This window comes from Grus americana, chromosome 15, assembly GCF_028858705.1.
Source record: "Grus americana isolate bGruAme1 chromosome 15, bGruAme1.mat, whole genome shotgun sequence".
Classification (NCBI taxonomy): Eukaryota; Metazoa; Chordata; class Aves; order Gruiformes; family Gruidae; genus Grus; species Grus americana.
In genome coordinates, this window is record NC_072866.1 from 18,212,888 (window position 1) to 18,226,533 (window position 13,646).

A 13,646-nucleotide genomic window follows, 5' to 3' on the forward strand; every position below is an offset into this window, starting at 1 on the left:
AGGATTTTTAGGGATGGGAACGAGGGACAAAATGGGAAGTGATGGCGGGAAGGTACAAATGGGATGTTGGCACAGAAAGGAGTTTGGGAACTTCTTCCGCAGTTGTCTTGTATTGCTGGCTTCCCATTCTCTCTTCCTCTCCCCCATCCTCTGAAGCCTACCCAAGTTTTCATGAAGCCTCTGGATACACATTAGGAGAATCAGTCTGAAATATCCCTCTAAGAAACATGGTAACGTAACAGGGATAACATTTTGCATAATTTCTTTTACCTCTTAATTATATTCCCAGTACTGTGTTACCAAATGTTAGTAAACCATCTGGATGACAGAAAACTCTAGAACAGAACTGCTTCGGTTTCCACATTAATGCTTATTTACTGGAATACACCTGCATGGCAACGTCATCCTGCTAAGAAGCTCTCCAATGAACTAGGATGTGTTTTTAGTCAACAGTACACGAGCAGTCCTTTAGCTGCCCAGCTTTCCAATAGCAATACTTCCCACTACATTAACACTAGCACAAAAATGAAAAAAGATATTGGGAGGTATTCTCAGCATGTCTCCTTATGGAGACTCGAATCTCCAAATCTGTCAGTCCCCAGAGAGACCCCAGGGAGCGGCGAATTTTGGCCCCACTGACTGGAAACAGGCAGAAATACAGAGCTTGGAAATTAGGCTGGGTTTGGATGAGTCCAGGCTTAACAATTATATGGTAAATGAGGAACAATATCATAAACAATTTGCATTGCTCCAAAGAACATGCTCTCTTACAGGTACAGAGAAAATGACACCCGGATGCAGCGATGGCAGGCTGGCAGGAAATTTTGAGGGCCTCGCACACCCCAGGAACGTGAAGGCAGTTAACGGGAAACGATGGCAATAGCACAGAGCAGTAGCTCGTACTGCGTCTGTCCCCATGGCATTCAAGTGTCGCCAAAGCAAGCCGGGGGTTTGGTACAGCATACTTGTTTAGGGGCCACCCCAGAAACAGCCCCTGTTAGTAATGGATATGCAAAGCATTGATCTTCACAGAGCAAGACTCTTTTTGACACTGAATAAATCTGGAATGCATTACACTCTGGGTTTAAAATTGGCTCAGTGTGGGAGCAAACAACCTCCAAGGTAATTCTGAATTCTGTTTCCATGTATTATGTAAAACACAAATTCTGTATTTTTCTCCTATGGCAATACCTGATCCTTCCCTCCTTAAGCAGGAAAAACTCGGGTTGACTTACATCTATCAGTACTTGCAAAATGGAATCCTTGCTATTTATTTCAAAGTTTTTCACTTTTAGTTTTTTACTTTTCACTCAAAGTTTTAAATTTTGTTTGGTACTTTTTACAGATGATTAGATTCGGTTGATAATTTTGACCTATGGGGAACAATGAAGCTTACAAGCAGTATCTAAAGTTCCTTGAAAACAGTGCCATTTAAGTTAAATGTATTTTTTCTGGCAGCACAGCCATTAACAATTTGAAAGAAAAGCTCAAAAATAGGAAAATTTGAGAAAATACCTGCTTTATGAAACTTTTCCATTATCTCTTGACGAACTGATTTTTCCAAGTTGAAATAACCGTGGTCTTCATCAGGTTCTCTCAGAAACAGAGGGATGTGCTGAAACACTATTATATGCTTGCATTTGTGTTTCTCAGCGACAGCCAGCTGCTCGTTGAGCCACACATCCTGGGCTTGCTTTAACTCGGGGCACTGGGAAGAATCGAAGTATAACTGAGAATTCAGCACTAGAAAGAAAACACCTCCAACCCAAAAGCTGAAGTAGTCGTCTCCCCAGCTCTTGCAATAATCGTCTATTGTTTCTCTTGTTGGAGTATTGCCAACATCATGATTTCCACTGACGAAGACCAATGGGATGTCCTGGTCAGCGTTCTTCAGAACATTCTTTAAATCTCGCTCTTGGGCCTTTCTCCATTGAGTTCCTAGAGAAAAAAACACCCCACAGTTTAGTGTTCACGCTCTCTTTTCCTGCCCTCACTGATAGCTTACGTTTATAGTAAGAAAATAGTCTGCATTAGATGGGATCACGATAACGTGCAGGGACCTAGCACACCCCTTCGCTTTGATCTGGTACGTCTGCTCAGCCCTCTGCCTCCCGCACCGAGCGCTCAGCCGCTGTCAGGAGCCTGCCGCCGGCAAGGCGCCGGGCAGGAACCAACGCAGCGCGTAGCAGCAGGCGGCGTAACGGCCGCTGGTTTGCACCGAAACCTTGAGCAGGCCGATTTGTTTCCTCTGCAGACCGATGATGTGGCGAACAGACCAACCTCGGATGGCGTAACAGCTTTACACACGGGTGAAAACCGGGTCAGCTGCTGGGTTGTATTTTATGGCTGTGCAAAGGAATTAACGTTGGGGGGCTTTTTCATTACAAGAACTATTTTAACAGCAAAAATGTAATTAGTGTCTTGTGGCGACTTGTTTATACGATGAGTCTGTTTTGTTAATGAGCATGGCATTAATTTCAAAGAAAGGTGATTGTGTACTTTGCTAGTATTTCCCCACCTCTGGTTTTATATTAATGTGCATACCCAGACAGTTACTCTTCTGGTTGTTGGAAATTTGTCCTTGTCAAGGAAGGTTTATCCAATTGCTAGATTAATTTATAATCACGGAAAAAAATATAGAAAGGATTTTAAAAAAAAAACCAGTTATTTTATTCTAATGACAACAGAGGGTTTTTTAAGTTTTCTAAAGAGTAATCTTTAGCCAGAGGCCATTGATATGTTTATTATTCATGAATTTAATTGAACATTTATAAATTGTATTTTGTCCTGCAATACATAACATATATCTAACACAGGCTCATTTCTCAAATAACGACCGCATTTTTTAACCAAGAAGTTGTAACTGGCATTTTACGAGAACTCCAAAATCAGATTTATAACATACATTTGCACATAGGTCTATGCAAATCAATCATCCTGTAATTTTAAATTGTAACTACACATATATTACACATAGAAATGTAGTAGAGGGGCTCCTGTAACGTAACTATGAGATAAAAGATTTTCTTCCCTCCATGTTTCTTCAAAATACTTATGACCAATACGCTGACCCTTAGTAACCATTATTAGTGAAGATTTCAATTCCTTTTCCAGACCCTACAGATACCGGCTGAAGTACCACCTTATTGCTGTTGCTAGGATTCTACAGCTTTAGAAAAACACAGGGAAAACCACATTTTTAGACGTACTATGTCTAAATTATGTCTAAATGTAAAGACAGATGTGAGATTTGATGCGGCGCATAAAGTCAAAATCCACAACTCTCTTGTGTTTAACGGCTGTACAGGGTAGAACGTTATTGTAGCAAAGTCTCTGAGTAACTTGAGAAATGCTGGGCGTACGATACCCGGTGTAGTCTAGAAAGCAGCGGGCAGCAGATCCGTTTGTGGGGTACAGCAGTGTACCAGGACCAGGGTCAGATTGGGCCGTTCTCCCAGGTATGGAAAATATCCTCGCTAATCCTAGGAAAAACAGGGCAAATGACATCCCGTGTTACTTGGAGGACCTGGATTTTAAAAAATAAACCCAAAAATTGAACTAAACCAGGCTCACGTTGTTGTCCGTGGGCACGGGAACCCGGCTGAGAAAGGTGCTTTTCCTGCCGCTGCCCACCCTCCTCTGCCCAGAGCTGGAAATTCTGAGCTCCAGCTAGGAAAACGCAGGGGGAAGGGGAGGGGGAGGCTCGGCTGAGATCTGTGTAAACCCCTGGCGTACGCCCTGTTAACCTCCACGCCATCACTTAGCTAGCACCTTCTGCGGTGGAAATTTAGCTGGCAGTTTTGGCATATAAAGACATTTATGCATAAGTTACAGAAATAATTTGTAGAAATGTGTATACGTCTTCCCAGTGGTGAAATTCAAGCTCTAGAGACTAACACTTAGATTAGATTTGTCGACAGCAGGGCACTGGTTCCCTCATTTAATCCAATATTATTTCTATAGCAACAGAGAGACATAGTCAGTTTTATGGCATAAAACAGATTGCTCAAAATGGAAAACAAGGTCTCTGCCCAAGAGCAGAGGAAATCGTCCTAAAATAATCTTTCCTCAGCACGATTGTATCATGGCTTGACCTTTTCTTGGTAGAAGGTCAGGACAACTTCAAGAGAAGAGAAGCCCATGGAGATAAAGGTGGGGAAAGGCGGAATACCGTCTCTGCTCCCGGGGTGCAGCGCTGGAGAGGAAGGGCTGGGGCGTACGCACGGACCGTGAGCCGTGCTACAGCAGCACGCGCGCTTGTGCCAGTGAGCTGCACCGCTGCGCGGGGCCCCCCTCTCAATTTACAGCTCAGGTAAGAGATAAAGAAGGTAAAGAAGAGGAGATAAAGAAGCGATAAAGGAGGAAGCCACTAGAAAAGTACAGTGGTCATTACCGCAGCGTAAAAAAGATCCCCTTTAATCTCTACCAGGCACGGAGCTAGCTATAATATTTACTTACGCCAATTATTATGAAGAACATTTTTATTTGATGACATGTATTTCTTTAGCTTAGACAGAGGTTTGTTTTAGGTGAACAGGAAAAGAATATAATGCCAAGAGGCAATGTAAAAAATAATTTGGGAAGTATCAGAGTAGGTGTAACCGACATTAATTTCTGTTCTGTTTATCCTGGCATCACGTGCAGTGACATTTTTAAATCCCAAGCTACAATATTCTGTCTTTATGTTAGGTTCTGTAAATACAGTCTTGCCCCGAGATAAATGACTTCACAAATTACTAGCCCATCACGGGCAGTTTGGCTTATACGAAAACATGGAAGTGAGAACTGTTGCTAGCGTAGCTGCCCACCATTTCCCGCGGCTTCCCAGTGTGTCCTTTGTGAAAGCTGCGTGATGTCAGCAGGAGCAAAAAGGCGCAACGTCAGCGTCTCTGTTGCAGTACGTCTGTCTGTTGTATGTTACATCACTGTTTGTCTGAACACTCCCAATATTCTTTCCTGCGTTGCTTAAAGGAGTCAAGACAACCTGCCTTCGCTCACTGAAAGAGCAGATTTCAGGAAAGAACGTGCTTTTAAAGCATTTTTGCTGAAGCTGGCCTCAGTCAGCAGAATTCACAGATTATTCTGCCAAAGAAATAACCCTTTAGCTACTGATCCACAGTTACGGTTTACTTCGGTATTCCACAGAATAGAGCACCTCTTTAACGAAGTGTTGGGTTTGGTGCTTTTCATGCACTAGCTAGGAAAACAACTCGAAGCACCGTTTACCCCCAAACCGTATCTCTGCAACGCACGCTGACTGCAATCCTTGCACCCTACAGAAACCTCCACCAACATCGTCCCTTTTTCCCCACAAGTATTCCAAATGAAAGATTAGCAATCAATTAACAGCAGCACCTATTTTTCTACTGACAGGCATCAGGAGAGGGAAAGGGGGGGCCGTAGGGGATTATTAGGTGGTACGTTCCTGTGTCGGTGTTAGGAGAAGAGCTCCAAGCACCCCCCGCCGAGGCAGGAGAAGCCTGCCAGCCCCTGCGCGGGGACACGGCTGCAGTGGCAACGGCGGGCACTGCCCTGGATCCCCAATTCCCAGCATCTTCCGAGAGACGCAAGTTCCAGTGAGGTAGTCAGACTTCTAACGATCAAAGGCATTGGTCATAAATTCACAAAGTCCGTCAGAGGTGAATTACTCAGCGTTACGTGATGACGCTGCATTCCAGAGAACTTTCTGCGCCCGAGAAGTCACTTCCAGGGACCCGGCTGGCAAGGCCAACGCAGCCGCAGGGCAGAGCTGCTGCAGCCCAACCCGCGATGCCGCCGCCGCCGTTTCTGAACCTCCTCCTGCGGTGGGTCTTCTCAGGAGCCAGAACGGCACCTCTTGCGTACCTCTTCCGCAGCCCTTGACGCAGACGGCACGGCGTCACAGTTTGCTGCAGGACAGGCTACAGACATAAAAAAGCGTGGACTTAACACCTGGCTTTGAAAGCTGGGCACGGGGGCCCTCGCTGAGCCAGAGCGCGTATTTACATCCCCACCGGAGCTTTGCATTTGGTTACGGTGGTCTCCACCTCTACAACGCCTTTGCTCGGCTTAGCTGAGGACCAGCACAGGCACTTGTAGGATGGCGCTGCCCAAGATCTCTTCAGCCAATTTAACAACGTGCAAAAGTCCAGCACAATCATTTCCAGATTTCTAAATTACTCGGTCTCAGAATTTCAATGCATCTTAAAAGTGTCCCAAACTTAGAGGAGTTGCAAACACATCATTTTTAAAGGAAACCACAAATTTTCAGTTTGAAAAAGAAGAAAGTTAAAAAGAAAATTGTTTAACTATGAGCTTTTATGCGAGCGACTCTCTTGAAAAGCCCTGATTTGACAAATGCAGTCTGCCTAACATTTAACCCAAGAGACTGATTATCAAAGAACAGGTAAGAGCTAAATTGCAGATTAAAATACGATACAAAATATCAAATAGAAATAGTAACTAAATCTGATAAAAGCAAAATAAAAATGTCAAAACACCACTGATGAAAATGGAATTTATAAAAACACTGGGCCCATTCCTTCTGTAATTTATTATATCAGGAGAATTACTGTGACATCAAAAGACAAGTAATTCTTGTCAGAAGCAATCATATGATTGTTATAAACAAACAAAAGACAGATTTTTGTATTTTCCTGGGCCTTACACTGCATCACAATTGCTTTAATCAAAGAGTCTCATTATTTCGGGTACTTTCCCGTTCCCGAGATGTTTGTCCTTTTTTTGGTTTTCATGACTGTCTGCAGTTGCTCTACTCCTTTTGCATGTCATTTAGAGGACTTTCCCTAGTAGCATTCCCTAATTTTGTAGAGAAGAGGGGAGTCCAAGGCTTTATTCACAGCAAGCTCCTGTGCAAGTACCTCCACAGAATCAAACCGAACCACCGCCTCTCCCCCTCCGTGGGAAAGCAGTCTCCTCTGTTCAAAATAGGATCAAAACTCACAGTCTCTGCTGTCATTTTAGATACCTGGCTGTTGGCTCCAGCTTAGCAGGGCTACAGCGAAGCTGCTGCACCCTCCCTCCCAGCACCTCTCAGCTGACGTTGCTCCCTTGGAAGACAGCACAGGCTCAAAAGCAACGCTGTCGTCGAGAACAGACTGCATCTTACAGGCTCCTTCTGCAATCACATCTTTACTGCATCCGTTTTTATGCACCACCGTAAATAAAAGTTTAACTGAGCTCTAACCTTGTCAGGTCTCAAATACCGATACAACGCGGCCCGGCATCCCTTCGTCACCGCTACAGACGGAGCCTTCCCGCCCCAAAGCTCTGACACCATTCCTCGCCGTGCTGCCTGCTCTCCTAACGCCATCTCATCGACACCGGTGACTCCTCTTTACTGTCATGGCCAAACTCTTACCTTCTCATTCATTTACATGTTGCCATCCCATAAAAGCAACGATTCAGACAGAAAACCCACCTTGCTCTCCACTTCACACTCGTTTTTCCTACAAAAATGTGACCACAGACGGGGCACTGGCACAGAAAGAAAAGATCTGTCAGGCCGCCCAGTTCACTCTCACTGTGCTCTTGTCAGCTTGTACTCTTCCTTGTTTCTTGTTTTAAACTCACAGTTTCCCCTCTAGCGTCTGCCATAGTGAAATCATGCAACACACGGCATCATTCCGAATCATTACACGCAAGAACAAGCTGATCAATTTCAATAAACCCAGGATGGTCATGTTCTGAAATAGATTTTTCTGGCTTAGTCTGTGCTGTAATGGCTAAAATGTCTCCTTTCTCTTCTTTAGACATATATATTTCTAATATTCAAATAGCCTGAAAACAGTTTTATGATGTGCAAAAAAAAAAAATCATATATATTATATAAAAAATCATGACACAGTTAAAGATAATGTAAATGTGACGATAGTCACTACCGGACAAACTGACTACTCAGTTTACTTACAAAGGACCTCATCTCATTAGTTCCACTGAAAAGGAAGAACTGAAATACTCCTTTGTCTACAACTGTAAGCGACTGGGTTTCTCAGTACATTAGAAAACAGTAGTAATGTGTTCTGAGACACAAAAAGCGATCACACTAAAGAATTTCCCTGCATGAAAACACAAATTAAATTTATTTTACAACTCTGGGCATTGAAACAAGGCAAAAAATTAACTCCAGTTTTAGCTAATGATTAGCAGTCATCAGATTAAAGCACGGACAAACGCCCAGCAGTGAGGGGGGACGCCTGTCCGGGGATCAGCCGCCCCTGGAGTTTCGGTGCACGACATTCACTGTCATGACTGCAAACGCCGACACAGGTGCCCACTTAACAACCCGAGTGACGGCACTTACTGTTCCACCTTCTGCGGTGGAAAGAAGCGCTGAGCTTCACTTAGGCACAACTCTGCTCTGCTCCTTCCCGGTCTGCCGGGAGGCAGAGCTGTCACACCGCGCGCAGCCGTCCTGGGCTGCTCTTCTGACGCAGGAAAACATACCGCAGTGTTACCGGAGTTACAGCAACAAACTTAATAAAAACAAGCCGAAGGTATGAAAGTCTTGTTTCCAATAACCGTTCGTTTTTAAGAGACAAGATTTTAATCTTTCACACTCCACATGACTACCTGTGAGAGTTTACAGCTTTCTGAGGCCTTCATCATATTTACAGTTCTGTATTAGGCAGTTCCGGCACGACTAATAGCTCTTTGAAACACTAGTCCCTTACGTCCGACAAAATTGTCCTCGCTGTTAAACGCAGAAACACTTGCAAAAAGCGGGTACGATTACTCAGGGAGACACGTACTGATCCTGAGCGCTGCCCGCCCTCACAAGGACACTTCGCTATCAGAACGAGCGAACGAGCAGCTGGTATCAGCCAGCCGATGGCTCAGACAAACCACTTCTTCCTTAGAGCATGCTCTCGTAGCCCAAACGATCTTTGGCCAGGCCGTCTCGCTGTCCCACGCTGACGCTGGCTACGGGGTGCCCGGAGAAGAGCGCACGCGCAGAGGCGATGCTTGCTCAGAGCCAGACGGGAGCTGGACGCTCCAGCCCCGTTCCTACCTGTTAAAACCACGTTGCCCTCCACGGACTACGTAAGAGCTGGCAGTTTGGAAAAGACTTGGTTCAGCTTGATCGAGTCCGAATGATGTGGGCTAGATCTGCTGCTGCTGACTTCCAAGGAAGAAATCCTTTACAATTCCGAGGGATGGAAAAGCCTGGAAACGTGCCTTTCTAATAAGCAAACACTTTTAAACTAGAGAGTTCTAATCGCCTCGTCTGACCATACCTGCCTACTCCACAAGACTGACTGTGCAAGTTACTCTTTCCAAAGAGCACATCCAACTCCAAGAAAACAAAGGACGCAACAAAGATTCTAACACAGAGATGTATTTATGGTACAACGTGCCGAATAAACAACTCGCTGTGGATGTCCGCTCCATGGATGCATTTTCAAATGTTCGTAGACAGGAGCTGAATTGCTAAAGGTGAGAATACGATAAGCTAAACTAAAACTTTCTGGGCTGAGAGAGAAGCAAGAAAAGGAATTATAACTGGACTTTAAGAGATTAAGTTTTTACTTGAACATGGAGAAAAATCTAACTCTGCTTCCAGGTATATTTATATATAAAATCTAGTACTAGATACTGAATCTAGTACTTGTACTGATACTTGTATCATAAAAGTATATGATTTGAGACAGTTGTATAATTAATTATTTCTCAAAGATTTTCATATATAGAGAGTTACTGCCAACAGGATTCCTTAGGTCGACTGTGGACAGGACTAGAGATTGTGGTCTACAATACAAGTAAGTATATACTTGCTGAAGATTAAATATTTGCTTCCCACGGCCCAACGGTTTCTTTGCAATATGAGACTGCAACATATTGTCAAACGCGCGTGGAGAATCTCTCATGCTTCCCTACTCTTGGGCTGATTAGAGCAAATTAAATTTCACACTAAGCAGTTTGGAGGCTTTGGATGCTCCATTAGGTTTTACTACAATCAGATAATTACAATACAGTGTTTATGCAACCATAGTGACATTTCTTGAAATAGGTATTATTAAATGACAAATAATGTGCTACTTACTGAAATTCTTAGACATTTTTAATTAACATTAGCATAAGAGTTTGGAGAAGACAATAGCCAAGAATCCTTTTGGCTTGGGCTCCATCCTGACGAGCATATAAAAGTTTTTGATAGGTTGCAACAGCCAAAGAAATGGATGCAGTATGTTTATTTAAACTACCTTACTGTCAGGAAATTAGGCCAAACACTGCTCATATTTCAGGTGATAGTACAATTAATTGATCAGTCAGTGACATATTTAAAAAAAAGTTACCTTGTATTCAACAAATAAAATTTTTACCCGTAGCCTGATTCAGTATAAATATTTGAAAGCCGCTGCTTCTACCTCAGCCTTGCAAAGTCAATCTGTGCCTTCTCTACTTCATGCTCTATTATAAATCTCCACTGACAAAGACTCAGGAATTGGGATTTAGCCGACAATTTTGCTGAAACCGCATGTGACAGGAGAATCCAGCTGCCTCCTGCCCGGCTCTGCCAGGCTGGCAGCAGTTAAAGAAACCTCACAGACCTGCTTTTGGTAGTAAAACACAGACATGCTTCCCTTAAGGACTAGCAGAGCACCATAGTTTTAGCTGGCAAGTTTTTTTTTTAAAAATTAACGTTCTTTTGTTTCAGCAAAATGGGTTATTTAACGGTAGTTTAAAAGCAATAATAAAAGCAGTTCACAGCCAGATTTACTGTGGTAAAATCACTTTTTGAGAAAGATACTAAGAATTATCAGGCATTTTTTTCCTTTATAGAACATCTTACTAATTTGCTGTATATAACATTAAGAAGTTGGAATGGGACCTGACGTTTCTCTATCATTTGTTCAGTTCACAAATGTAGAAATGGCAGCTTGTGATCTCAGCATTGCATTCACATCACATCTTGTGAGCAAAACCCGCCAGCAGCAAATCTCCCAATCTCCCAACAATTCAGCTACTGAAACGTGAACAAGCCAGTTCACGTCCGATGTCGTATAGCACGAGTACAGCAGCCTGCCTCTAGAAAGGCCATCAGGCTGAATCGACTGCCCAACAACGGCAAACGTACAAGTTTGTACGTGACCTGTCTGCGAACCGTTTCCTAAGAAGGAAGAACACACACACGCAAATGACTGTGGACTTTATCGAATATAATACCGAGTTTCACAGCTCTTACTATCTCAGTGTTCCTTTCTAGTGGATCCAAACCCGACACGTAGGACTTCCTGGGAGGTACCAACTTCAGCTCTTACCGAAACCAAGTACTCACTGACCTTTCCCCGTCAAGCCCAAGACTGTTTTTTAAGTAAGAGAATTTAGCACATTCACAACAGGTTTTAAACAATAATGCTTTGACTAGGCACGTGCCTTCCCCTTGATTTAGAAAACTGAGCGAGTTAGAGAGATTTCCTGGAGTTACCCTGTAAGGCTGGTGTTTGCAATTATATGCTGCAGCCGATGCTTTAAGATTTAGTATCTATAAAACTACACTTTTGGACAAAGTCATAGTAATGCACTCAGTATTTAACAGAAAGGAGAGACAGAAATATTCTGGACTGCAGCAGCTGCACATCAAATTTGGGCACGGGGAAGAGGCTCAAGCGAATCCAGTTAGTAATTCTCTCAGGGGAGAGGATGCCTTCAAACGTTACGGTGATCATAAACAGACATGAAGCCGTACCGCTGTCTGGACACCGGAACCATCAGCCCTGATGTTCCTCAGCTCTGAAGCTGCCTATTCAGAACGTAAATAACGTCGGTCTCTACAGCGTACGTGTCAGGGCCTGTAAGATGTACTGATTGTGTAAGAGCCAGCATGCCCAGCTCGTCTTGTACCCTGACCATCAAATTGTCAAGCAGAAGTCAAACGGAAAAGTGCTGATTTGAAAATCACGTCCCTTAATTGTTGCCTAAACATGAACCCGGAACCCCAATATTTGGCACCTGCTTTTAAAAATCCCGGTGCGTATCATCGCCTGTATTATATGAAAAAGCACCGCTCGCATGGAAGACAGGGTAAGGTACGTAATTTTGAGGAGACACGCAGCCAGCAGTTTTGCTTTTCACATAAAGCACATAGCGTTGCCCAAAATTGCAATTAGTCGAACTGAGCTGATATGCTTCATCGAGGCTTGATGGAGGACTTGGAGCGTTGGCGGAAGGTGCAGAACTTGTGGGGGAAAAGCCACGCACTGAGACGCAGAGCGCACTGAACGCAGTCACGGGGAGCGGGCGGGCAGGCGAGGAGCTGCCAGAAGTCGGGGCCCTGGACGCGGCAGGGCAGAGGGGACGGCCGCGCGTCCGGCCGGGCGGGCAGAGGGGACGGAGCTTTCCCCGGCTGCAGCAGGCGCCTTGCCCTGCTACTCGCTGCTCTTCCCCCGTTATGCTTAAAGCAGTCTTTTCCAGCTCTCGAGGCTGCGCTGCCTCAGTGACCAGCAACAGACCACCACCGAGCCGCTGACAGTTTGGGGGCCTCTGTTTTCAGCTTGTCTCTCTTGCGAAGGCCTTTCCTGCTGCCCACACAACACCCGCCCGCCCCACGCTCCAGTTCACACAGCAAGTCCCTGCAACAACCGCGGCACTGCAAAGCCAGCCCAAAGCACGCCAGCGCACCGTGGTAGCAATGGCAACGCTCTTCTGACTGTGCTCCTGCAACAACGCCATTCGCACCGCTATGTGACCATTCTATGGTTACCCAGGATAATTAACATCCTCTTTAAAAACGTGGGAGGTCTCAAGCAACAGCAAAGCATGAAATGGCATTCCCAAAGGATGAGGGGTTTGCCATGGATTCAATTCGGTACCAGCCAGTTTACACCCATAACTGGCTGCAATGCGCCTATGGAACAGCATACGGAAAACCGTACATATAGGTACCATCTGTCTGCAGATCGGTGCTCATCACCATGCGCTTTCTCCATCAAGATCAACAGACAGCTGTTCCCTAAATTCACCTTACGAACATCAGACTAAGTATCTTCTATGTCGCCTCACCATACGGATCTCTGTTGGACTAAACAGCAGTTGTTGCTACACTGCTATTCTTTTTAGCGCATTTACATTTTACAGACAGATATGGAAAAAAATACGTAGCTGCCTCAATTGCAGTTGAGACATTCAGACTCTAACAGTCTCCTTTAGCTCCAGCCTGACCCCGTCCGGCTCCATAGGTTGCCCCTGCTCTCCGTCTGGAAGTTCTGGCACTTTTTGTTGTGCCCACAGCCTGGAACGAACATTAGGCGGCACAGTAAAAACATGAAAATACGTAACGGACACAATCCTGGAAGATCTTACAACCCAACCATGGCCCAGCAGACAGAGTGAGACAGGCAGCAAGCACGCCAAGGAGCAGTAGAAAACATTATCAAATACGACCGCAGCTCTGTAAAGCTGATTGAAACAATTAATCACACATTTTACCTTGTTCTGTATACAAAGGAGACATTTATAAAAGCACATACATTTACTCATACTTTAAGGTACCGATATTCTGACCAACTCCATGTTGTTACCCTACCACAGAGAACCATCCAGGCTTTGGTTGACATCAGTGGGTTAAACGAAAACTATCCAAAAAGATGGACAAAATTAAGTTGAGAAGCTAGGTCTACCCCGTAATAGCCTCTGTAGACAAATAA

General features: G+C 44.5%; 1 protein-coding gene across 3 annotated transcripts in view; it reads right to left on the reverse strand.

Annotated features, from left to right (window-relative positions):
- Positions 1–13,646, reverse strand: part of CPPED1 (calcineurin like phosphoesterase domain containing 1) — a 47,977-nt gene that overhangs the window by 15,600 nt on the left and 18,731 nt on the right. For all 3 annotated transcript variants that reach the window (XM_054842630.1, XM_054842632.1, XM_054842631.1), the window contains one exon: positions 1,516–1,938. In XM_054842630.1, the coding sequence (XP_054698605.1) occupies positions 1,516–1,938 (423 nt within the window). The remainder of the gene's footprint in view (positions 1–1,515; positions 1,939–13,646) is intronic.